Here is a 27,047-nt window from a genome sequence, read left to right as displayed (position 1 = left end):
AAGAAGACAAACATCCACAGCGCACAGAAACACAAAAGGGAAATTTTCTCATGCACACAGATGTGCCAAGTGCTGCTTGCTCTCTCCAATACCACCTTGTATGCATCCCTCACACTGCCACTATCCTTTGGCACAGAAATTGGATTAAGTCGGTTTCATTCCAAATAAAGAACTATGGGTGTGCCAAAGAGAACCCCTCTGGCAAAAATCAGTTGGAGAGAGGAAAGTGGTTACTCTTCCTCCTTCACAGACACCTAGGAATAGGTTCTACTATAAAGTAGAATTAAAGGAATCCATGTCAGACAACTCTTCCCGTAACCAAAAACATCCAAATGCCAATGAAAGAGCACAACGTTTGCAAGAGCAAGTGAGTATCATTCTCTTCCAAAGCATATTCTGGGAACTGCCAAAGCAGACAAACCCTTCTGCTTATTTGAAAGGAAAAGTTTGGTTTTACCAGCTTAGAACATCAACCTATTAACACAAAGCACAACGAAGAACCACGTCTTCTAAATCCAGAAAACAACTCTACCCAATGCAAGATGGTTCCACGCAGTTTGTAAAGCCCAAACATGGAGAGCGCAACAAGTGGGGATGGAGGAGCTACAGGTAGTTTTGAAACTAAAAGATGTGCTAGGCACAAACCACAAAATGCGCTTCAGAACCACTGTCAACAGCAGGTCTAAAGCACCAGGCAATCTGGTTACAGATGTCTGGCGGCTGAAATGAGTTAAACCATGCAAAAAAGCAAGTTATAGCTGAAGACACATCGTGTCTTGAATGAACCAAGACAATGAAAGGAAAGTGACAAGCTGAATGGGTTTGGGGCATAAGGCAACTGGCAAAGACTGCCAGAAACTCAAAAAACCAGCAGGACTTACAATGAGAAAGGTCATGCTCTGGAATGGCACTACAGAAGGCGGGTGCCTGCCTAGCCTGGGATGCTCCTCTGCCTCGTAAAGGAAAGAGTAGAGAAAGTGCCCTATGGATGAGTTTCCTTCTAGACATCAGTCCAAAGACAGACCAGGCTATACGTTTTTGGTCCTCACAGCCACTAGAGCACGAACACTGACACTATCTCAAGCCTGTTAATTATCACTGACTTCCTTTTTGCAAGAACAATTCTCAGTTTTGGTGTGCTAATTGGGATGAGTGGAACAGCTGAAGTGACACATAGAAGCTTTCTTGAAGACACGTTTGAAGAGAAAAAGTAAAAAGATCTAATGATGATTAGAAAGGAAACAAAACAAGACATAGGATGGAAAAGCAAGATGACAACTGAATTCTAACTGACAAGTGACAAAAAGGCCCCAAATGGAACTTTGTCAATGGGTATGGCACCATAAGTAAAGGGGTGGTCAGGGCAGACATTCTGGATTTAGTGACATCAGAAATATTTACCTTACAGCCACTTCCAGCTTGACACAACACAGTATGCAGAAGCTTGAGGTACACAGGTCTGCACAGGAGAACCACTAAAGGGCCTGTCATGTTCATCAGCACTTGCCCAAACACACAAACGGGAATGGACACAACGTAACTTGCGCCAATTCCCGAACAGATAAATCTACGGGTAGATAGCACACACACCTCAGCCTCAAAAAAGCATACTTACCGCTTCCAGCTCCTTTTGGGTTTCATCCTCCATCCTCCTAATGTCTTCCATTGTCAGATCAATCCACTTGTCAATCCAACAGAACAGCTGGCGATGAAAGTTGGTAAATATCCTTTTTTCTTGCTTTAAGAAGATAAACAAGCATTAGATAATAGGCCTACATTTTGCCAAAGACTGGTGAAGTGACTGCAGCTGTTCAATTTGAGAAGTTATGATCTTTAGGTGCATGCTGTTTCACACTGCTACAGGTTCAGCCCCCTCATATTCCTGGATCCAATTTTAACTCATCTCATTTCTCACATGCTTTAACATGGAAATAAATTAACAAATTTCACTATAAAAAAATAAAGTTTTAAGAAAGTTCAGCAATTCATGTCACTTGAAAATGCTGAAGAATCCTTTCAAAATCTGTTCCAGCTCCAAGATAGCACTAAAGAAAATAAAAGCAGCATTGCAACAGCTAGAACATTTAGCATGAACTGTACAAAAAATCTACAACAGAACTGTTGCAGGTTCTGTGCTCACTGTTAAAAGAAACAAGAGCAGCCAATTCCTAAAGCCAGAATGAAGCAAAAAGGGAAGTAATTCTGACTCCAAAGATGGCATGCTTGTAATTTGTACCAAATCAGCATCCCAGTAATATCTGCCATGCAATTTCAGAGGTACAAAACCTTGACAGTATAAATATTCAAGCTAAGGCTTCCACAGCCTTTTCATTGAAGTACACCTCTCTGTGTTCTGAATCGATGACAGTAGGAATATTTTCACTGTACCTCTCCTACTTAAATTGGTAGGTTTCACATTTCAAAACACTCTCCATCTCCAAAACCACGCTGTGTTGTGCCAAAGAACTGCAACTTGCCAGCTCAGCCCATCTCTAGTGCCCTGAAATCTCAGCTTTTATAACAGCAACTTGGATGATGAAAGATGTATCATACAAATGATTTGATCTGCAAGATTTCCAGTACGGCTTCCGACTGCTCGGATAAAAGTAGTCACGTATATACAACACTGGCATCTATTTTAGTACTAAAACTCATGACTTCTGCATGCATTCAGCTACCCAGGCTGCCACCTAAAGTTCTCGTCTTGTTCATCTGCTCCCAGACGTTGCATCACTCAAGCTGCTGGCTGTCCTCAAAACCAATGCTGACCATATCTAACATACCGTTCTTGACAACTAGCAGACAGAGATAACTTCCTCTAAACAGTAAGCTTCAAGTAAAGCAAGGAAAAAAAGAAGAAGTTGTATCTTCAAATACTCCTCATCAGACCACAGAATCGGTCTTGGCTCTTCCACTCAGCTTATTTCCTAACAGTGTTCAGTTTGAAATCCATGACAGGCAACTCCTTCCCAAACCCACCATGCTAAATGTGGTCTCCAATGTCTCTTTACCCTTACTTTATACTGTCGCCATCACAAACTTCCTTCTCCATCACATTTTTCAGTTACTATTGTTTGAAACTTTTTTCTTTTGCTATCACATTTATTGAAATCCATAAGAAGCACTTAATGCAGTTAGCTGTGTGGTCCACTGGGAGCTGAAAGCCCTGGTCACCACAAGGAAAAAGGTCTGGCGCTGGCTGTCTGAAGGGAATGATTTGTTTAATCATGAAAGGACCTCCAGTGAAACTCACCTAATCGAAGGGGGTCTATGGGAACTCATGAAGAACGGACCGCAGGAGAAAGAACATAACGCAATACAACTAGTGGAGGGTTAGGCCGCAAGGGCATTGCGACCTTGGGGCCTGCAGTGATCAATAACAGGATGTAGATCCGGTTAGAACCGATACTGTCAGCAAGCATGAAACTGAGGTGTGCAATGGAAAAGTACCGAAGCAGAACTTGTAACCATAAGAAACGAAGTAGACAGAGTAAAAAGGAGCAGCGAATAAGGAACTTAGCTTTTGCAATATGTATTAGGCAAATAAGATGTAACCAATGAGCTTTGTGCACGATTATCTTAAAATATGTATGCAGCCTTATAAAAGGCATGTTAAGAACAATAAAGTAGATCTGATTTCCACCTGACCAGGTCTCCTTCTCTCAATCGCGGCAAATTGGTGACCCCGACGTGATGGTCAACAAACTGCCTAGCTGAGCGGCCTGCTGCGACTCTCACAGAACTTTGAATGATCTGCTGAAAGGAAGCAGGAACGACCGGTCTGAAATCCCTCCGGAGTAGAGAGGTGAGCTGTGGGAAACATGGGGAATCAAGCGTCGTCCCCTGAGAGAGACGTATATGAGCTTATGAAGGCTCTTCTTAAAAAACATGGGAAGAACATCTCTGGGCATGATCTTAAGACAATTCTTAAGTGGGTTCAAGTTAAATTACCTGCTGTAACCTCATCCACTATTTTTACACGAGACCTTTGGGATAATGTGGGAGTGAAGTTATGGGATGCGGCAACTACGGGGAATGTTGAAGCACAGCGTATGCTCCCGTGGTGGAGAAGCATTTTTGAGGTTTTAAAAGCCCAGGAAAACAGTCATAGAAAAGACTCAGACAAAGAGGAAGACCCCCCCCCGGTGTCCCCACCGTTACCGGAGGGAACAAAGCCCTCGGCACCACTGACAGTATGCGCCGCGGAGTATCCACCTGAAGATGATCCCTTTGACCCGGGACCCGTAGACCCTGAACAGGAGCCAGATTTATACCCCCCCGACCCACATGATGTGTGGGCCAACATTAGACGTCAAGCTTTACAGGAGGGGGAACTGGAGATTGCCAAAATGATAGTGGCTCCTGTACTTTATCAGCGAGGCGGAGGGCGAGTCGGAGGGGGCCAGTGGGAAGCTTTATCTTTTTCGGTAGTTAAGGAGCTGCGCCGTACTGTTACTGAACATGGACTTTCTTCACCGTACTTTGCGAGTTTGTTATCTTCTGTCTTTGATACATATGTTATGACTCCGCATGATTTAAAATCTTTAGCACAGTTGCTCCTAACACCGACTCAGTATACTTTATGGGAGGCCCAATGGAGGGGGGGACTCCAAGCGCTCATCACCACTTATGCGGGTCATAACAACAACGCAATTGCTGCACTAACCTTGGAACACCTTACAGGCACGGGTCGTCATACTAACCCGGCAGATCAAGCCCGAATCCCACGAGAAGCTCTTGAAGCGACCCGTGAGGAGGCAAAAAAGGCCTTTTTTAAAGTTCCCGATTCTCAAAAACCGCAGAAAGCCTTTACCACTATCACACAAGAACCTCGAGAACCCTATATGCAATTTATTGATAGATTAAAACAGGCTTTGGAACGTCAAATAGATAATACGGAAGCACGGGAAATTTTGTTGTTAAAATTAGCTGTGGAAAATGCTAATGCAGATTACAGAAAGCTTTTAAAATCTCTCCCGAATCAGAACCCTACTTCAGTCGAAATGATCGAGGCATGTAACAGAATCGGTACTGTAGATTATAAATTTGAGGCCATGGCTGCTGCTTTCGCAGCCATGCGCGGCCAGTTGGGGAATTGCTATGGCTGCGGTAAACCTGGTCACCTAAAGAAAAATTGTCTAGCTACTAAGGCTGGCACTAAGCCCCGAGTCCCAGGAATTTGTCCTAGGTGTAAAAAGGGTCGTCATTATGCTAATCAATGTCGGTCCAAGTATGATTTGCAGGGACAACCAATCCAGGGAAACCGATCTCGGAGCGCGGGACAGCGACGCGCGCAGACACAAATGACGCCGTCACCTTTCAACAATTCCCAAAGAGAAGCAGCGGCAGTGCCTCAAGTCTTCGCCCAGCAACAACCGGCAGCGCAGGATTGGACCTGGCAACCGCCCACACAGTAACGTTACTTGATTCCTCGGTTCACTTATTGGCAACAGATATTTCAGGACCCTTACCCCCGAAAACACAAGCCTTATTGATAGGGAGGTCTTCTATGACATTATTCGGGCTTTTTGTATTACCAGGCGTTATTGATTCTGATAGTTCCGAAAATATTAAGATCATGGCATGGACCCCGTTCCCTCCCTGCACGGTGCCGGAAGGCAGCCGTATAGCACAATTGATCCTTATACCCACAGGAAAAAATTATTCAAATTTGGATCAGCTCCAACAAAGACAGGGTGGATTTGGTTCGACTGGGAACCCACAAATTTTATGGGTACAGACTCTTTCTCAAAAACGGCCTATGTGCCAATGTACCCTTGTTCGCGGGGAACAAAAAGTGGTTTTAAATAGAATTATTGACACAGGAGCCGATGTTACAGTAATATCTCAAGCTAAATGGCCGCCACTGTGGCCGCTAGCCAATATTTCCCAAGCGTTAGCTGGGATCGGTGGAACTGGTAAAAGCCACCAGAGCCTGGAGCTTATCCAAATTCAAGGCCCAGAAGGGCGCACTGCTTCTGTCAAACCTTTTGTGTTACCTGTTCCCATGGTTCTATGGGGACGGGACGTGTTATCACAATGGGGAATGACAATTCGTACCCATTTTTAGGCGGGGCCATTGAAATGCGCGACACCCTAAAATTAACCTGGAAAACTGATGCTCCTATTTGGGTAGATCAATGGCCCCTACCTTTAGAAAAGCTTCGCGCCCTTCAAGAGCTGGTCACAGAACAACTCGAAAAAGGACACATTGTGCCTTCTACCAGCCCATGGAATTCTCCTGTTTTTGTTATCAGAAAACAAACTGGCAAGTGGCGCTTACTCCATGATCTCAGAAAAATTAATGATGCTATGGAAGATATGGGAGCCCTCCAACCCGGGCTCCCGTCTCCGACTATGATCCCTCGACACTGGCATTTAACTGTCATAGATCTTAAAGATTGTTTTTTCAGTATCCCGTTACACCCAGATGATGCCCTGAAATTTGCTTTTTCAGTTCCAAGCATCAACATGCAAGCTCCATTGCAGAGATATCAGTGGGTTGTACTGCCACAAGGTATGAAAAATAGCCCTACAATGTGTCAATGGTATGTTGCAAAAATACTCAGTCCTGTCCGAAATGCTATACCTGCTGTGTTACTGTATCATTATATGGATGACCTTTTAGTGGCAGCACAACATCATGAAGTCATGGAGAAAGCTGTAGCCCTTGTCACAGATGCCGTGAATTCGGCAGGTCTCTGTATAGCACCAGAAAAGGTCCAAAAGTTTCCCCCTTGGAAATATCTGGGCTGGCGAATAAGAGCACAAACTATTGTTCCTCAACCATTGCAAATCAATACCAATGTAAGAAACCTACATGATGCACAAAAATTACTGGGAACAATAAATTGGGTTCGGCCACTATTGGGAATTTCTAATACAGACTTGGGTCCTCTGTTTGAACTACTAAAAGGAGACACTAATCTTTGTTCTCCACGTAATCTTAACCCTGAAGCAGATATTTCTTTGCAAAAGGTTGCCTCAGCTATCGCTTCTCGACAGGCCCACCGATGGGCCCCTGAACTACCTTTTTATTTGATTATTTTAAACCCTGCTCGACAGCCTCACGCCCTGATATTTCAATGGGACCTTCAGAATTCAAACCCCTTATTAATTATTGAATGGATCTTTTTACCTAACCAGTCTATGAAAACTATTTTGACACAACATGAAATGTTTGCCTCTCTGATTGTTAAAGCTAGATCACGCCTGTTAACCTTATCAGGGAAAGATTTTGTCTGTATTTGTCTACCAGTAACAACAGTATACTTACAATGGCTTTATCAGCAATCAGACACCTTTGTTATGGCACTTGCTGACTATACAGGTCAAATAACTTCTCACCCACCTTCACACAAACTGTTTAACATTGACTTTCGTCTGATGTTAAAACCCAAAAGAAGCGAGCAACCCCTACAAGCACTTACTGTGTTTACAGATGGATCAGGCAAATCACATAAATCTGTTCTCCTGTGGTGGGATGATCACAAAAAACAATGGGACTCTGACATAGAGATGGTCTCCGGTTCATCTCAAATAGTAGAATTAAATGCAGTTGTTCGCGTTTTCCGAAAATGGAATGTACCAATCAATCTTGTCACTGATTCAGCTTATGTTGCAGGAATTGTTACACGAGCGGAAGCTTCTGTGCTGCGGAATGTTTCACATTCACAACTCTTTACCCTGTTACAGGAACTTGTTTTCCTTTTAGACGCTCGATCTGCGCCTTATTTTGTTATGCATATTAGGTCTCACACCTCACTACCTGGTTTTCTTGCAGAAGGCAATCGACAAGCTGATCTATTGACGTTACCAGTTCAAGTACTGCCAGACCGTATTGCACAAGCTAAACTAAGTCACTCTTTTTTCCATCAAAATGCTGGAGCTCTTAAGCGACAGTTTGACCTTACTTCTCAACAAGCGTCAAATATTATTGCTGTCTGTCCTGATTGTCAAAAACATTCTTTTCCATCAATTGCTGCAGGAATTAACCCTAGAGGATTACAAAGCCTACAATTATGGCAAACAGATGTCACACATTATTCTGAATTTGGTAACCTTAAATATATCCACTCCTCCATTGATACATTTTCAGGTGCCTTGTTTGCTTCTTGTCACACAGGAGAAAAGGCACGAGACGTTCGTAGACATCTAATGCGTGCTTTTGCTACTTTGGGTATCCCCTCAAAAATAAAAACAGATAATGGTCCAGCTTATGTTTCAACAACTATAAAAACCTTTTTTACCCTATGGGGTATATCTCATGTTACTGGCATTCCTCATTCCCCCACTGGTCAATCTCTCATTGAACGGTCTCATCAGTCTCTAAAACGTCTATTACAACAACAAAAAGGGGGAATAGGAGTTGCTACTCCTGAGGAACAATTACAGAAAGCCTTATATGTTTTTAACTTTTTGAATTGTTCTTTATTAGACAGTAATCCCCCAATAATTCGACATTTCAACGCAAATACTTCACTCGAGATGCGAGTTAAAGCTCCTGTATTGGTCCGTGATCCAGAAACGGGTAAGATAATGGGGCCTTATCCCCTTGTCACGTGGGGCAGAGGCTATGCTTGTGTTCCCACAGAGGGAGGCCCCCGATGGATCCCAGCAAAGAACGTGCGACCATTCCGTGAACCTTTACCACAAGTTTCGTCCAAAGATTCTGAACAGCGTTTAGAAGAACCTCTCACAAAAGGAGCAGAGCCTGAAGACTCAAGTATTTTAAATGAATAGTTGCTATACGCGTGAGTGTCGCGAAGTACTCCTTAGGGAAGTTTTTTGCAATTTGTGCGGACATTGTGACCCTTGAGTGTTATGTGTATGTTATACTTGTGGCAAAGAGTGGTTATTGAGAGGGCTAAACTCATATAGATTTTTGGTTTGGAATGCAGTAAAACTAATTTAGTACCTGCTATTTGGCTAGTCTGGAAAGAAGACTGGGAACGTACAAAGCAAAAGTGTGAAAGACGGTTTGCCTGGAAAAGGAAAACCAGGCGGTAAAACCGATCTTTTAAAAAAAAGAAAAATGAAAATGATTAAGAGTAGCTTTGGCATGATGTGCCTCTTAACAGGAATCATTACCTCCATCCTCGTTAGCAGCACGAAAGCTTGGGAAACCCTCAAGCACATAGAGGATAGAAAAAACCTATGGGTCACCTGGGCAGAGAAAAATCAATCAGAGTAGCCTTTGTCTCTCGATGGCTACTCCTTCTGACCCTTTTAGAACGTGTTTATTAGGCATCCCTATTAACATGAGCCTGGTAAACAACTCTACTATAACCCTTGACCCTTCTGTTGTCACATGTGGTCTCCGGTTACTTGGTAAGGAACCTCCGTGCTGTGACAAAAATAATATTACCTTTAACGCTTCTTCCCCCTTTATGTCATGCAATAGCTCTCTGTGTACCACAGCTAGGGAAATACAGGAGTTTAATCTTTTAGGCTCTGCCCCCTCAGATCAATGTTTTTGGTTTAATTCTCATAGTAGTCAAGATAATCCCGTTGAGGTCACGTCGTATAGGCCATACAACGTGACAACATATTGTCAAAAGAATGTTAGCCTTACAGTGGTCACATCCAAAGCAGGGCGACTACCAGAGGGAATGTTTTTAATCTGCGGTGATCGAGCTTGGCAGGGAATTCCTCGAAGCGCTAAGGGAGGGCCTTGTTATGTTGGCCGTTTAACGCTATTTACACCAAGTATTACTAATATCTTTCAAGCCAACCATACCCGCAGAAAAAGAGCTCTTGTAGAATTAGGCGATGATTGTAAAGACAATGTAGAACTTTGGAACCCTCCTGAAGTTATTTTAGCTAGTATATTTGCCCCCGGGATAGCTACAGCACAGGCATTGACACAACTAAGGAAATTAGCATGTTGGACCGGAAAACAGATTAATGTAACGACAAACGTTTTGTCTGAATTGGCCAGTGATGTCCAAGGAATAAGACATGCCCTGCTACAAAATCGTGCCGCAATCGATTTTCTACTTTTAGCACAAGGGCACGGATGTGAAGAGTTTGAAGGAATGTGCTGTATGAACCTTTCTGATCACTCCCAATCAATACACAAACAACTCTCTATTTTGAGAAATAATATGAAAAAACTTTGAGAAAATAGTGATCCTTTTACAGATTGGTTATCTTCATTAGGTTTGTCTGGATGGTGGATTACAATTTTAGAAAAAATAGCTGTTGCAATAATAATAGTGTTGTTAATTTTGCTTTTGCCATGTGTTATGTAATGCTTACAGAAGCTGATAGCTAACTCTGTGAAACGAGTTCTTATGGTGCAACAAGAAGGGGGAGATGAAGGGAATGATTTGTTTAATCATGAAAGGACCTCCAGTGAAACTCACCTAATCGAAGGGGGTCTATGGGAACTCATGAAGAACGGACCGCAGGAGAAAGAACATAACGCAATACAACTAGTGGAGGGTTAGGCCGCAAGGGCATTGCGACCTTGGGGCCTGCAGTTATACAGTAACAGGATGTAGATCCGGTTAGAACCGATACTGTCAGCAAGCATGAAACTGAGGCGTGCAATGGAAAAGTACCGAAGCAGAACTTGTAACCATAAGAAACGAAGTAGACAGAGTAAAAAGGAACAGCGAATAAGGAACTTAGCTTTTGCAATATGTATTAGGCAAATAAGATGTAACCAATGAGCTTTGTGCACGATTATCTTAAAATATGTATGCAGCCTTATAAAAGGCATGTTAAGAACAATAAAGTAGATCTGATTTCCACCTGACCAGGTCTCCTTCTCTCAATCGCGGCAGCTGTCCATGAGGAAACACGACGGCCAGCCGCTACTGGATGATCACATTCTGGTTAACCCACTGTTACAGCGTATTTACTCTGGACGGGAAAGAACTGGCATGATGGTCTAGATTAAACACTCTAGCTACACCTAAGTTCACATTCTAAATATTTCATTGTACTTTAGAAAATATTTTACTATTCATATGCTGGTGATACAGCCGTAACAAAATAAGACATAATCGTAAACTGACCAAACACCACGATCGCCAGCTACACCCTAGTGCACTGGATTCTACCGGTGTCATACCTGGTTTTGCAAGCACTCAATTCCAAAAAAAAATCAAATAGTTTAGAATTAGCAGAAACACAAGAGTTTCATAAGAAAACTAGAACATAAAATACTAGAGAAACACCAGCACGTTTTATGCAACTTTCAACTTAGGAGAGAAAAAAAACCAAAAAGAACCACAGACCTCTCTCCCTGCCAAGTGTCGGTGCGTACCAAATCAAGTGCTAAACCTGCATGAGACAGGCTCTTTGCCTATACCTTCGCTTTTTTAACCTGGAAAGTTATTCTAGTGCCACCAATGAAACACCATCACTAGTAGATTAAGACACCAATGGTTGTACTTGCTGAAGAAATGAACAGAAAGTCAGCAACAGGAAATTTCATCACTCTTCCTCCTCAACCCCCCCCACCGCCACAGACCCACCTCCCCAGCCGCCTCCCAACAAGGCAGAGGCACTTACCTTTTGTATAAAGTTTTCAACTTTGTTCTGCAGTCCCCACCATTTAAATTTGATAGTCACCAACTTGTAAGCACACATTTTAGGACACTCTTCATCAGTTGCTAGCTCTTTCTGTTCATGGATAATGGGAAGGAATTTTTAATTTTATAAAACTTTACTTCAGTCAAATTCATTATTAGAAATTATAATTCCAAGTATTCTATTAGGATTACATTGTTAATTTATAGTAAATTAAATAATTGTTACAATTATAACTCTAAGTATTACTAGAATTATGATAGTACTTGGAATTCCAAGTATTAGTAAATACTTAGCACTGTACTCTGAACACAGGGCATTAACAATCTATCAGGTTAAATCTGTAAAACAATTCTATCCATGCTGCAGACATCTTAGTCTTGCCACGGATTTAATTTTCATGATTTCCACTGTAATATACTTTCTGACATTTTGAAATGACAATGAAGCTAGATTACAACAGCTAGCACCAAATTATTTTTACTTTTGGGTCTACTGTGCAAAGGCAATTATAATCAGAGTTGTACCAAGTTGCTCAGCAGTGGCAGAAACCCGCCCATCAGGTCTGCCTCTCGCAAAAGTACAAAACTTCATCTCCTTGCGGTTCTGCTCTGCCCACACAGACGCTGGCGTGCTCCCCCTTCTTCCTCCCTCCATCACATCCCTCTCCTGCAGACAGTGCCAGAAGGGTACATCTGTACCCAGGGGCAGAGATAATTTCTAGTTTTAAGGTGTAATTTACATATTTATTTTTGCATACTGAATTGCAGACCTTCTGACTACTACCCTGAGAAAAATAGGGAGAGAATTTGTTTATCATCAATGTCAACAGGTGGTTGTAAAAGCAACTAAAGCTCCACTTCGAACTGCTTGGAAGCAGGTCCAGCTTAAGGACTTCGTGCAGAGGACAGATTCCCCAGAGGAATGAACGGAGGGAAATTCATGAGACGCCCACAACCATTTTGTCTAATTCCCAGGTTTCTTACAGTTCCTACATCCAAACAATTTTCAAGTACCTGTAACATCATACACAGTGATTTTCCTACAATTCGTGTGGTCCAATTTACATAATACAAGAGCCCATATCATGTTTTCAGTTCAACAAAGTGTGTTAGGTTATGCCAAGCCTTGTAAAAGAGGAAGGAAAAATAAGAAAGGAAACAAAAAAACCAAACCAAAAACGGAAGTTGACAGTAGCTTAAAAAAACCCTAAAAATCTGTGTGTGTGGCTTGAACAACAAACAATTACTAGAAGTCCACAGATTTTTATTCTTTGTATCTGCAACAAACTTCTAAGTAGGAATACTTTACATAACTTTAAAGCTAGATTTCTTTCAACCATGAAAAGGACAACTCCTGTTGGTCATGTACACAATAAAAAGATTACTGTGAGACATATCTAACGTATAAAAAAATTAGGTGCGTAATGAATATTTAAGACAGATTTTTATTCACAAATACTCACCACCAGAGAGCACTTAAAGGAAAACCAGTTATAATCAGAAGACTGATGGTCTATTCACGAGCAAAAAACAAAGTGCAGCTGTTGTTTGGTGTTCCCGAACAGCACCAGCCTATGTCCAGGCGTCAGTAACAGGGCAGAACTAAATGGCACATGCAAATTCAGTGCCACCAGTTCCAGGCATTTAAAGTTCTCCTTATCATTCTACAGCTGTTTTTAAAAAACAAACCAGTAACTGCCTGCTTTCTTTAGGTCACGCAGGCTATTCCTGCATCAGCCTCCTCCTTCCTTCCTGAGCAGGAAGGAACAACGAGCTTCTAAGGCAGGATACACATTCTCAGCCCAGTTCACAAAAAAAACCCCTGTGACAATTTTACCCTGCTAGCAAGAGTACTTAGCCCAGGTAGAATGAGCTTACAATAATGGGAGTTCGAATACATGCCTCCCCTCGCCATCATTTTGGTACACGCAATACGCTTGTTTTATCATGAGATGCCAGCTAATGCTTGGGCCTAGGACAAACCCCACCGCTCAGACGCAAAGTCTACCTGGCTCAGTATTTCGACAGCAACTAATGGTAGAAACCTAGGTAAAAAAGTAAAACGCAAAGAAGAAAATATTGATAATTCACTTAGAAACTCAATCAATCTCCAGCTACTCATAAGCTCAGAAACTTTCTGAAGCAGAGCCGTTTTCTGTCTTTGGACACACAAAGCGTGTAGGTATGTGTAGACTGCAAAATCATGGCATGGCTGAGTTGGAAAGGACTGTCCCTGCCCACCAGGTGCAGGAGCCTTGCTCAAGAAGGGTCATCAAGAGCAGGCTGCCAAGACTGTGTCCAGTCAGGTTTTGAGTATCTCCATGGATGGAGACTCCACAGCCTCCCTGGGGAACCTGGTCCAGTGTTTAATCGCCTTCATAGTAAAAAAGTGCTTTCTGGTGTTCAGATGGAATTTTACATTATTTTTGTGTCTGTACAGTTAGACTATCACAGGATCTTTCATCGTGTTGAAAAGACGACATTAGGAACAGCTATGGTGACAGCAAACAGGTCCATGGCATACACTGACTGCATCCTCAGCTCTCACCAAGACAAACTGAAGTACGTGGAGGACCCAGGAGGTACCTTTGCAAGCTTTTCTTCTGATAATATAGCATTAGTGGCAGCGAGGTGCCAGCTTTAGTTGCCCAAACCCTTTCTGATCTGTTGAAAATCTCAATGGTCCTGTTATGGCTCCCTGTGTTGCCACATAGCTTCCCATCCTCTCACAAAAACCTGGTTTGCTACTTTTCCCCCTAGGTTAATTACCACACAGCATTAAAATCACCGTAGCAGCAGGTACTAAAGTAGAGGAGTGACCAGTCAGCGCTGCACAGTGGTGCCCCTGAACCACAGCCTCACGCCACAGTGGGACAAGAGACACCTTACGTCCTTGAATTCAGACTGCGCCTATTAGTGATCTCAGGCCAGCTGGGAACGAGCGTGGTCCTGTGTGCTGGGACACGGGGCCTCCGCTCTGTCAGACACACCGGGCAGTTATCGGACATTTAAGACACAGGCCAAGCCTCGGACAGCAGAAGGGTGGTGTGCCTTCTGCCCACTTCAGCTCGCACAGCCACCTTGTAGCACTGGAAATCAGACGGACAGCTTGCTGGTCCAAATGCATCCCACTCTAATATCTGACGCTTATCTTGCTGCTTTGCAAAAGCTAGTGGTAAAATAACTAATGGTGACATCTAAAGTAATGAACTACAAGAAAATTCACACCTCTCGGAGAAAGTCCTCCACACTGTATTTTGACAGAAACATTCATGGTGCAGTCAGAACGTTTTTGGGTAATGAGAGACAATACTTTTACAAGAAAATTTCAGGAACTGGGGCACCTTTTGTAATATATTAAAAAACCCCTCAGCACAGACTTCAGCATAATTCATCACAATACACACTAAACATAAGAAGTAAAATTATGCTCTGTCGATGAAATATTTCATTTACAGTAACAACAAAAGTGAAAACCTATATCATAATTGGTAACTGAGGGCCTATTCCTGACAGACTGCCTGCATATTCCTTCCAGTATACACCAGTTAGCTTCTCAGTTTCTATGAGGATATGTGGTGTAGCAGACAGTGTATTTCTTTCTGGGATGGGCATATATACATGAATTTGGATGGCTGTCTGTGGAAGGGTGTGCTTTGTGACTGGGGCAGGGATGTGCTGGCAAGTTTTGCATTGCTGTTAGGTGTCGTTGGGTTCCATGTGGTATGTGCTGGTCCACAGGAAATGTGTTCCTGAGTTGAGTCAAGCAAGGTTCTGGAGGAAATGGAAGCGGACCCCAGGCAAGAGACTCTACAAAAAGTTATTTCAAGATAAGATCATATTTACGTATGCAGTAACTGTTTAGGCTAAATTGTTAAGAGAAGTACAGAGGCATTACAAAGGGTGGCACATACATATTCTGGCACTGCACCAGTACACACGCTACCTACGAAAGACTTTGTTCTCAAGCATGACTGTCCTGTAGTTGAATATATAAGCAGAACAAATTCACATTGGATGTGACTAAGTGCTAAGCTTTCACACTGCAGTCATACTGACAGCCACATAGGAACTGCTAAATGACCAAAGAATGTAGAAAACTGATTTCCCAAATCAACTCACATTACATATGCCAGACTGAAAATGTCAAGAACATGGTAGATGCATCTGTGCATGCATGTACACAAACATGCACAAATGCAAGCACGGTGCATTATCTCACTGAGGGAAAGTATGATGAATTACTGGAGGTTCATAGCATTTTGTACACACTCCATACAAATGAAAAATACCTAGATACTCAGTATGGTAAGGTGAAGACAGGGTTAGATTTAGTTGCCAGTCTTTTCTGCTAATTGTTTGGTAACTAAATAAAACATACACAGGTAGTAACTATTAGCCTGCTCTAATACACTGATATCCATTTAAACACAAGGAAATTTCCAACCAATTTTTTTTTCATTTTCAGTCACCTCCAGCGCACTGATGACTTCCATGGAATTCATCGCAGTGTATATTCACATATCAAACCTGAGTAAGCATAAAGTTCATCCAATTTAAATTTGCATAGCTTTGGTTATAGTAGTGATGTTAAACAAGTAGCAGACAGTACTTTTGCTTACTAACACATTTGGAATTTTAGCTGAATACAAAAAAGTATTCATTTTCTGCCCTTTGTTTTAAGACTAACAGTACTAGTGCTAGTCTCTAAGGAACCATGACTTTTTTTCTGCTGATAAAGACTTCACAAGGTTGTAACATCAGTTTTTAGTACCTTCCAATTTGGCCCCAAAGGTCCTCTCTTCGTCTTAACCGACTGGAATAATGCAGGGTCTTCATCAGCTTTGTAGTCCTATAACATAAAAAACCCGTGAGAGTCAGAAAACAAACCCAAACAGATTCAATACTCCACTATATTAAGCTTCTGTTGAGGACTACCAAACTGCTTCTCCTGAGTGATGTGCAGCAGAACAGGTGGAACACGTGTTAGGTTGATTTACATTTGTGTTGAATACTCCATCACACTCACCCATTCACTGTGTTATCACCAGTGGTGCTCATTACCAGTTCATACTACAACAGCACACCTGGGCTGCCTTCTAGCTCAGGATTTTTTTTGTGCTGCACACTGTGTGACATCAGCATTATCTATCAGTTTTGTGAACTTCTGAGGGGAAGAGATAGCAGTAATACAGAACCCAGTGATACAGAAATCAGTGCGCTAACATTTTTCCAAGCTGTAACATGTGTCCACTCCTGAGAACCCCAAAATGAAAGGGAAGAAGGCATAAGTGAGCTAACTTGCAAAATTAGAAACTGCATAATCTCAATCTGCGAGACATCAGCAGGCTAAGCACAGAGAGGGAAGGCAGCAGTCTGAGTGGCACTGCTTCACAACAGACATCCCTGCTTACCTAGTCATACACAATGGGACAAAACTATTACCCACAGAGTCAAAAGTGACAAATGCTTCCAACGTAGAGATTTACTTAAACTTTCCTAATGAGGGGCATGAAAATGATTACCTGATAAAGATGCTACCTTGGAAATTAGGAAAGGATTAAAAACTCTGACCTTAGTAATTGAAAACACCTAAGGTTTACACAATGCATGAAAAACATCAACCCTAAGAATAACACTACACCCACGCAACCGTGGAGAACCGTAAAAGTTTAAGTTGCTTTAAAGCAGAACAAATGCTTGATGGGTCCTACTGAAAAGCCCCAAGGAAGTTTAGCAGAGTTTAAGGTCTCATTTTGAAAAACAAGTTTCAATGAGGACAAAATTTGCAGAACATGGAGTGAAAGTAATACCACCAGAAAAGTAGCTACTGGCATCCCCCCACTCCTGCACCTGAGAGTTGTCAACAAGGAATCACGTTTGTAAACTGCTTCTAAGATTAATTAAAACTAGACCTTCACCCCTGTATTCAAAATTACATGCCATCAGCAGCAAGATAGATGTGAATTAAAAAAATGGCTCTCTGAATATTACCCACTGAAATCGTGATGTCTCTTCTGAAGCATACTGAAACCATCTAACTACAACCCTGCTGCAGAAGCAGTGTGTTTTGGAGAACTGGTTTCCCTAGATGACCAAGTTAATTCTTGTAGACAAAAGCATGAACATAAGCACACATGAAAAACCCGAACACCGTAACATGATCGAGCAGGAATTGTCAGACGGAGTTGTACAAGAGACCACTCTAATATTCTGTCTCAGTGGCCAGTAACAGATGCTTCATGGAAGGATGCAAACACCCAAGACAGAGCTGTCACTCCAAGCAATGAACAGTTTAGTCTTCCCTATTCTGTGTTGGGTTTGGGTTTTTTTTCCCAGAAAGGATATAAACTCCTCAGTTACAGACCATCATATAACTGGGTATTCCTCTCCACTTTTATTCTTGGCCTCAGTTCCCACCCTATGATAATTAGCACCTGATGAATTATCACCTGTGCAAAAGCATTTCCCTCTCATTGTTCTGAAGGGATTTCACATTTATTCACCAGGACAATCCCAAACGAACATGGGAAAACCAATCCACACAAAAGAATTCCCATCAACTTTCCTCAGCCCTCCCAAAACAGCTCCATTTCCCTACTTTTCACATTTAACTCATGTAACTTGAATTCAACAGATGGTGCTAGTGCATATACAATGGGGGAGCCATTACAGGAATTCATTGTTTCAGCCATCAGAAGTTTTTAAGATCCCGTGTAACACGACAGTTTTCAAATCTACATTTTTCCATTAGCACAGAGGAATGAAGGCTACTTCTAGGCTGAAATTCCAGATCCACTGAGCGAGGCTACACAAATTAGCTATTAATGCTTTCATAACGATTTTGACATTTACAATGCACTTTTTGCAAGCTAGATGGAACTGGAATATCCAGGAGATCCTCTCAGAGGAATCTGATTTCACTTACAGAAAATCAGCTGTTATTCTCTGATACATTCTTCTCCCCAGTTTTTTCCTCATTGTTCCCAGTTCTTCTAATGTAGCTACCTACACTATGTATTAAAGTAGGCTGAAGAAACCTTTTAACAGATTTTTTCCAGCCTCTGTAATTAATATATCTAGAAAGTATTAATAGGTATTCAGATAAACTTCCACATTGAGTATTCAAACGTGCACTTTTAAGAATTGAGCAAGAATTTCCTAGAAACATCTGAGTCAAGACATTCAATCACATTGCTCACCAGTATTTTTTATGAACTTCTACAAGTAGTATTTTCCTCTAAACTGAAACAGTATGTTTATTTAAAGAACCGATATCATGGCCAGACAACTTTAGCAGGGTGGTCCCACAGGTGTTAAGATAATACTTTGTCTACCTCAGGGACAATCAGAGGAATCAGCATAAGCACTGTATATAACATTTAAATTCAGCAACACTTAAATGTAATTTTTTTTATTACTCAGTATTATTATAATTGGAGAAAGACTAATAGCAATATTTGTCACCTGAACTTTAGTAAAACCCTGCTTATTTATTATTTTACTGGACATGCCCTTTTTACAGACATCAAAAAAAGCAAGTAAGTGTGTGATGGCTTCAGCACCCAACATGCAGCCGTAGCTCCCAATTACTGCTGTAGGGGAGCGCGCACCAAGCGAGCGTGCCTGCTGCCTTTGTGCGCAGCCTGTCTCCTCCAGGAAGCCAAGGAAGCCAAGGGGGAGGCGAGCTGAGGGCACACAATTTACAGTGCTCGCCACCAGCTGCAGACTTCTCATTCATTAGTTATTTCCAAATACTGTGGCTGAAGACAGCTGCAACCTACTCGAAACCCCAGGTCCTGCATATTCTGGAGGCTGAATGATGCACACGACTTGTTTTTTTAACAATCCTTGGGTGGGGAAAAAAAAAAAGAAGCATTTTCTTCACAAGTAAATCACGTTTTAAAAATACATGTAAATACTACGGCAGAATATTTTTACAGAAATATATTTAATGTTTTAAATTACTGATTATAACTGCGTTTAACAATTTCACTCAAACACTGGATGGAAGACACTAAGAAAAGGACCAAGCTATAGTAACGGATAAACAATCTTCCAATAAACATGTTGTTCTAGAGAACTAATTCCTGGCATAAATATTGCTGCTGTTCTGAGGTAGCGCTGTGCTAAACAGAACCACAGAATACAAAAGCTTCCATATTTTCATGCCAGTTTTGTAAATAAAGCCAGGTACTGGATCGAGACAACCCTGAATTTCTTAGTCTGATTGTCTGAATACCCTACCAAGGCAGAGCTCGCACCGCAGCGGTGCAGGGCACAGGGACATCCATACCATAAACTTCATTTGCACTAGTGATACCCGGAGGATGCTGCCTGGCCTGCTGTCCCAGCTGTAAGCAGTGTCTCACAGCACTGCGTGATGATACCATATTCAGGATGTTCTTAAGAGTATCTCCACGCTTTCTTTAAAGGAAAAAAGAAGAAACTGCAATAATTATAATGAGATTGCTGTTGTGCTTTCATGGATCGCTACGGAGCGCAACAGACCAAACCTAAAAGCAACAGAAAGGCAATATCAAAATGAGCCCAACATCTGAAATACATTGGGATATTAGGAAACCAGGCGAGAACATAACACAAAATACCTTATGACACTACAATTCTGAGGTACATTTGTATTTTGAATATTACATTGATTTTTGGTATCCTTTTCTCTAAAAGAATACATTAGAAGTGGAAGAGATACAGAAGACAGCAAGAATGATTAATTATGGAACTAATTCCATTCAAATAACAAGGCAGACCATGAATCTTCAGCCTGGAAAAAACATGATTGAGAGGAATAAAAAATTGAAATCTGCAAAACCAGAAAGGGAATATATGTAGGTAGGGGCTGGAGCTAGTAGAAACTGAAAACCCCAACCAGGTAAAATTGCCAGCAATTTAAAACAAAAATTTTAAGTTACTTTCAACACAAATACAGGCAGAATACTGCTAACTCCATCAGAGGTCAATAATGATAAAGAAAGAAAGAAGGCACAGAAATCTTTTAGAGATTTTTGCTGAAAGAGAATTAATTGCCTTCTGATAGGCAGTGCTTGGCTGGGCCCAGGTGTCTGTGCTGCCACAGTGACACGTTTCTAGGCTGTAAAACATTTTTTCCAAACTGTTCACTAGAAGGACAGATAAGCTGCAGTTCCGACTCCTTACTAAAGCTACAGGAGTGCATTCTCATGAAGAACAGGATGTAATTTGGACTGTTCCTTTACAACGGCACACTCTGCAGAGATTTCTCTACATAACTGTCAAAGAGAAAGATTACATCAGACAACACAGCTCATCAGCACCGGATTTACCATGGAAAGCCCCAAGATAGAGAATGCAGCAAACCACTTCATTTTAACGACAAATGTCTCAAATTAAGTGCAGCCCTTCTCATTAAACAGAAAAATAAAACACAATTTATTTGTCAACGTTATACTTGAGGAAAGGAAGTACAGGGAATTAGACTATTTTGAACAATTTTCTGACCCATGAAACAATTTAGGCTGCAATAACATGTGGAAGCCCCACGATGCAGAAAAAGATAGAAAACAGTACATCTCTTCCCCAATAATATCAATACAATATTGCAGAGATTATGTATTTGTAATATTGTTTATGTTTACACAATTTAAATTTAATTATACAGTTATTATTTTACATGATTACATATAAATAAAAACATGTATTTACATACCACAATTGTTACATTTATATTGTTTGTCTTGCTTTTGGTTCCAATTAGACAACGCTGAATATAATTTCTGCCTAACCAGCCCTTCCTACACCCATTCCACTTGGGAAGCAGGGGGAGTAAGCAGCACAGCGGAGGTTTCTACCTTCCTTAACATCCAGTGTTGATCACTACTGGAAAACGCACACTGTTGTGGTCCAATCTAAAAATGTCAATAGCAGTAAGAAAAATCCACAGGAGACTGCATGAATCACCCTGCATCAGATTATAAAGCACACATATTTTGACTAGGTGACATGACTTGTTACTAGACTGTACCTTTGTACTAGCTTGGAAGACCCAGGTCAAAATCATTTTCAAAGACAAAAACCCCTTCACTCAAATTGTCACCAAAGTAACTGCCATCACTCTTCACAGCCCTGTAGCATCCAGGAACCAGCACAGACGGGAAGAATCGATGTACTCTGAGAAGCTTACAAGGGACTAATACATGCCTCACAACACCAGCAAGATAGCCAGTGTTAAACACACACCAAAGATGAAATGCCTCAACTTGCTACAAGTTGCTGCAAAGCACTGTCAAAAACCTGCAAGCATGCTTATAGATACAGATATTTAACTGAGCTACTTTCCTTTGTAAGCACTACAATGTGAAATCTACATAAGTATTAAAAACTTAAGAAGTCAGCATCCTTGCTTGAAGAAAGCTAAACGAACTTCAGAAAACAAGGCTTTTTCTCCACCAGAAAGACAGCTTCCACGTTCCATACAATGCAGAAATGTAAACGATCTTGACACGTGACTAAAGTGAAATATATTTGGCAACTTCTACATCTGCATTGCAAACCCCTTCCTGACAAAAAATAGTAAAAAGAAATAAAGCAAAAATACCAACAAACATCACTATTTCCAAGTAATAGACTGTTCATTCAAAATCCTCCAAAAATTTAATATTAAAAATTGCATTCGCTAACAAAACCTGTGGTATCTTGCATCATCAGTACTTAAGACCCGCACGTTATGGTATATACCACACAAGCTTATAGAAATGAACAGTAGGATGCAAATTTTCAAATATACAGTGATGAGAAAACTTGCTAAGGTAAGAACTTTGCTTACATATGCAATCTTTGTTTTGTCATTTAAACTAACCTATACATGCAACCTTGACCTGCCTCTTATATGTTGTGGAATTATTTGACTGGATACCAGAGGGACACCCAAGTCCACGTGACACCATGTAATTTGCCATCATACCTCTCCCTGCACAGGGACACTGGTAAAAAGCAACTGTGCTCTTGCATTTAGGACCCACATATAAACACAGTTGGAAACACTGGGAGGGGAAAAAAAAAATGTTACCTACAAGTAAAATACAGGAGTGAAAACAAAAATTTGAAGAAAAATAATCTAAGTCATGGTAAAGTTTTCTGTGCTAGAGACCACATACAGAGGCTTTGAACCAAGACCTTTCAGGACTCAGTTAACACAAATGCTGCTAAGGACAAAGAAAAAACTCTGTCTAACTTAAAGACGAGATGGACAAGAGAGCATTGTAGGAACTCTTCTCAATACACAAACCCTAACAGCATGGAAGGAAGAAGACTGGACTAGAGCCAAAGTACAAATAAACAACAGTTCTTTGCAGAGTTTAAGGAAAATATCTGTGCAGCAAGAGCTTAACTCCTGACAGCAACAAGTCCTTCTTAGGAAGAAAAACAGGCAGCTGTTGGAACAAATATTATGGTGAAAAAACCCTGAAGCCCTCTTGAAAGCTAGACAGGCAAAACATCATTACACAGCAGCATAACAATACAGAGGAGCCAAAAAACATTTCAAAGAAATATACAGATACCATTTCATAGGCAGTTTCTGCTCAGATCTCAATGTAATATGCATGAATGCAACAAACTGTTGTAAAGATTTGTTTAGAGAGACTGTGAGTCCTATACAATAAAGTAGTAATTGCAACAAACCTGGGATCTGGGTGCTTCTTTACAATTCTAATTTATAAGACCTGCTAGAAGTAGTAACAGTACTCCAGATAGCTCATAGTTTACTCTATCAAGTAATATAAAACTTGAAAACATACATACAGGACAGAACGAAAACTTTTAGAACTGAACATAAAAATGATACAAGTCTGATGTCATGCCTGTAAATTCATGAAAAAAGCTTCCTGAACACAGAGTGCCATAAGACCAACTAGGCAGGTGGACACAGTTTCTGGCTTTTCAACTCAATATGGCATTAGCTTTTTAAAAGGGAGAACATACATAATATTAAGTGTTATTTTGCAGAAAACACAAAGTTGACTGGGGCAGGAAACGTATACTAGCACTTTTCCCCAAAATGATCCAGAGCTCTGTGAATACTTGTCCACAGCACAATAAAGATCAAGATCAGGTTAATCAAAGTATGTCATATTCCCAAGTCTCATAACTGAAAATCACTAGCACTACTGTCCACTTAACTGATATGCAAAAAAACATTCAAGTATTTTGGGTAGGTTTAGCTACATGGCTTTTAGTAACAGATACCTTACAGTCATCCCCATCTCCTGAAGAGTCCTGTATCTACAGGACAGCTATCAGGTGAACTACTCCCTGAAATTCCCTTTGAAAGAATGCCAAGGTTCAAATTTAAAATAAAGCCAGTCTTGTTCCATTAGCACAGATGTATGCTGCAGTGTTGTGCCGTGTCCTAGAAGTCAAAGGTCCCATGAAAGAGACTGAAGGACATGAAGATTTACAAGCACCCAGGACAGTATGAAAAAAGCCTTAGTTAGGGGATAGAAAACAGGGGAGGGAAAAAACCAGTTGACTAGAAATAAGCCCTATTTATACATACATAGGTTGTTCCATGGAATGCGCAGTTTTAGACGCATACTTGTAAAAGAAGCCAGAGGTACTAGTGAAGGGATTAAGCAAAATTCAAAGTGTGTACAGGTTATTCTACTTTCTATACCAGTAAATAACATCCCAATATGAAGAAAGGCTGATTCTGGAAGCAGGCTGAAGATTGGGAGAAAGTACCAGGGCCCTCTAAGAATCACATGAGCAAACAATCCTTTGCATTTTTATTCTAAAGTAGTACTGATGGAGGCTGAACAGTCATCTATTCAAACTCAGTAATTCAGACAAGCCTTTTTTGATAATACAAATGTCCAAGGCAAAGCAGAACACACACTTTGGGGCAAAAGTCAAGTCTGTAGCAGTCAGTATTTTCCATGCATTTCTGGATCTGACACTTCAAGGAGCCCTGGTGACCAGAGACACAGCCACAGGGTCACTTTCAGGCAGTACTCTGAGCACCAGACTGCCAATTTTGGCGCCTGAATCCTGACCACTAACGTATTTTTAAACAGGATCCACAATCCCCTGGATCTCTCAAGTCTCGTAAGTCACTGGGGCTCTCCTCAGCAGCAGGTCAATAAAAACTGACCACTCCAGACCTGTAGCCATTGTAGCATCCTTCTGCACACGGTGATTTTATAGACTAGACTGCAAACACCTACGGCAGCGTGACAGTGGAGCTTCACAAGGCTTGAGAAACAACTGCTGCTGAATAAAGATAGGACTATGTGATCCAAAGTCAACTAGTTATCGTCCACCTGCTGAGCACCAGTAGTGGTCCATACATCCACACACCTGCCTCACCTGGACACCAAAATGAAATAGCCCCGCTGAACTGAAGTCCAACAAAAAACAAGTTTAAAACAAGAGGGTTTTCTCATGCTTCTCCAAAAAGAAATGTTCTTGATTTTTTCAAAGAAACTAAGAGGTATATTTTGATCATTTTGCTAATACATAGTCAAGTTTATCACCCAGATAAGGTGTTCCAAGACTGTTACCAATAAAACGCATGATGATACTAAGCTTCTGGACTAGTAATATGGACTTTTTAGATGCCTATCACATGATAAGTTAGGTCCAAAATGGAAGAGATCCACCTATGAGAATAACAGCTCTGTCACTCAAGAATCTTTTAACACTCTTTACAGACTACAAACGAAGAGCATATCCTAGATGCCGTTATATTTCTTCAAATTGTAGGGCAAGGAATAATACTTACCGCACAGCACATAGACATCCTATCCCTTAAGGCACGCATTAAGTAATTTGACTGATTTGTATAAAACTGTATTTTTAGGTCTTTGTTTTAAGTAACATAACGAAGATCCACTACGACCTAGAACAAGATATTTAATTTCTTCATTTACAAAAATATCTACAAACCTGATTTCAATTTCTTTGTTTTCACTACACTCTACTTTCTTACAAATTGTTTCCAAAAGTGTAGTCTCTTCTGATGTTAATTGAGTGTTCTCTTCTGCTTACACTTTAGAAAGTCTTATTCTCCTGGGAAGTGATTTTTGTATACAAATCACATAAAGCTACATAGATTGTATGCTGGAGATGATTAAGAGAGGGCAGGGTTAAATTTATATCTAAAGAAAGCCACAGATGTCAGCCAAATTATTTCTATACATACTTAAATGAGCATGAATTAGCATATGCATGCCATTAGTATCTTAAAGAAATTTACTATTTTTATATTTATGCTGACTGTAGTTCTGGAACTAACATGATTGCTACACTATGATGGGTTGGACAAGGTTCAGTGACTGAATGAAATGATAAATCTTAAATATATGAAAACTTTTATCAAAATTGCTGGATTTGATAAATTAGATAGTTCCATTCTTTCAGTCATACTGTTACCCAAGATAGTACATTTGAGTTGCTTTTCCAGGCAAAACTGAGACCGAGAAAATAAATGTACAAATAAAACTTTCCTTTGGCCACACTGACTATCCCTCTTCCCTAACAAAAGGGGCACACCAAAAAACCCACCAGCCACTAAGAATGATAATTCCCAAACAACAAGCATCAAACCAAACCAAACGCCATACAACGCACATGATTTCAGAAACTACTCAGAGTAAACTAGCAACTGCTCTAATATTACTGAACAAAGATGAAGAAACTGTAGGAAAAGAACCTCTGGACTAACAGAATACACAGAAAACAGCTAATGCTTTCATAGGGGACATTTACTTTCCAAAACCAGCAGCCTTCTCTGAAGACATAAAGTAAGTAGATCAGGGCAATTTTGTTACTATGATGTAGCTGATCTTCCCCAAAAAAATTCCTCAAGTTCCATTACCTGAACTTCATAAAAGTATCTGCACGAATGAAAAGTCTCTCTCATGGAGTCATAAGCAGTAAAGAGAGAGAAAACAAAGGCCAGAAACTGCAAATTTTCGTAACAAAAGAAACTACAAGAGTGGGTCCCAGAGAATTTCTGCTTAACTGTCTAGGAAAGGGTCCAACGAGTGGAGCGGGAAGGGCATCTGCCAATAGATAACTCAAGAGTTACTGAGGTCCGTGTAAGTGTTTGAATACACAGTCATCTGTTCAATGAAATCAGGACTTTTTTGCAAAACAACTTCTGGGAGATGAAATGGAAATGAAAATCTGAATCACATGGTGAAAATTAGTCCCAAGTATTCCTACGCAATGATGGGCTACACTGTGAGTTTAAATTTGAAGATATCTACTAAAAGCACAAATAGCGTTAAATGGTACTAAAAAAGAAAGAATGTAGAAACATCAGAAGAGATTTCAGACTCTGGATTAAACCACTCTGCATTTAGTTTTGATACTCTGTAGGTCAAATGTAAAAAAAGATAAAAAGAGGGTAACGGACTGAAAATAGTTCCAAGGACTTCTACACATGAAATGGCTTCTACATGAAGATGGACTTAAAAGATAAGGACCCTCAGCTTGGAAAGGTATGCT

The 27,047-nt window shown here is 40.8% G+C and overlaps 1 protein-coding gene and 1 long non-coding RNA gene across 3 annotated transcripts in view; one reads left to right on the top strand and one right to left on the bottom strand.

The window, feature by feature from the left end:
• The window catches only part of PITPNB (phosphatidylinositol transfer protein beta), a 43,479-nt gene that overhangs the window by 4,451 nt on the left and 11,981 nt on the right, over positions 1-27,047 (bottom strand). For both annotated transcript variants that reach the window (XM_055794776.1, XM_055794777.1), the window contains exons 8-10: positions 16,318-16,395; positions 11,524-11,634; positions 1,616-1,738 (exon numbers count right to left, since the gene is read on the bottom strand). In XM_055794776.1, the coding sequence (XP_055650751.1) occupies positions 1,616-1,738; positions 11,524-11,634; positions 16,318-16,395 (312 nt within the window). The remainder of the gene's footprint in view (positions 1-1,615; positions 1,739-11,523; positions 11,635-16,317; positions 16,396-27,047) is intronic.
• LOC106112983 (uncharacterized) lies at positions 3,210-10,762 on the top strand. Its single transcript, XR_008745609.1, has 2 exons — positions 3,210-3,805; positions 8,594-10,762. It is a non-coding gene; the product is annotated as an uncharacterized LOC106112983 (long non-coding RNA).

The sequence above is a fragment of the Falco peregrinus genome, chromosome 2 (assembly GCF_023634155.1).
Source record: "Falco peregrinus isolate bFalPer1 chromosome 2, bFalPer1.pri, whole genome shotgun sequence".
NCBI classification, from domain to species: Eukaryota; Metazoa; Chordata; class Aves; order Falconiformes; family Falconidae; genus Falco; species Falco peregrinus.
The sequence above is the reverse complement of the archived record's forward strand: the minus strand, read 5'-3'. Positions and strand labels throughout refer to the sequence as shown.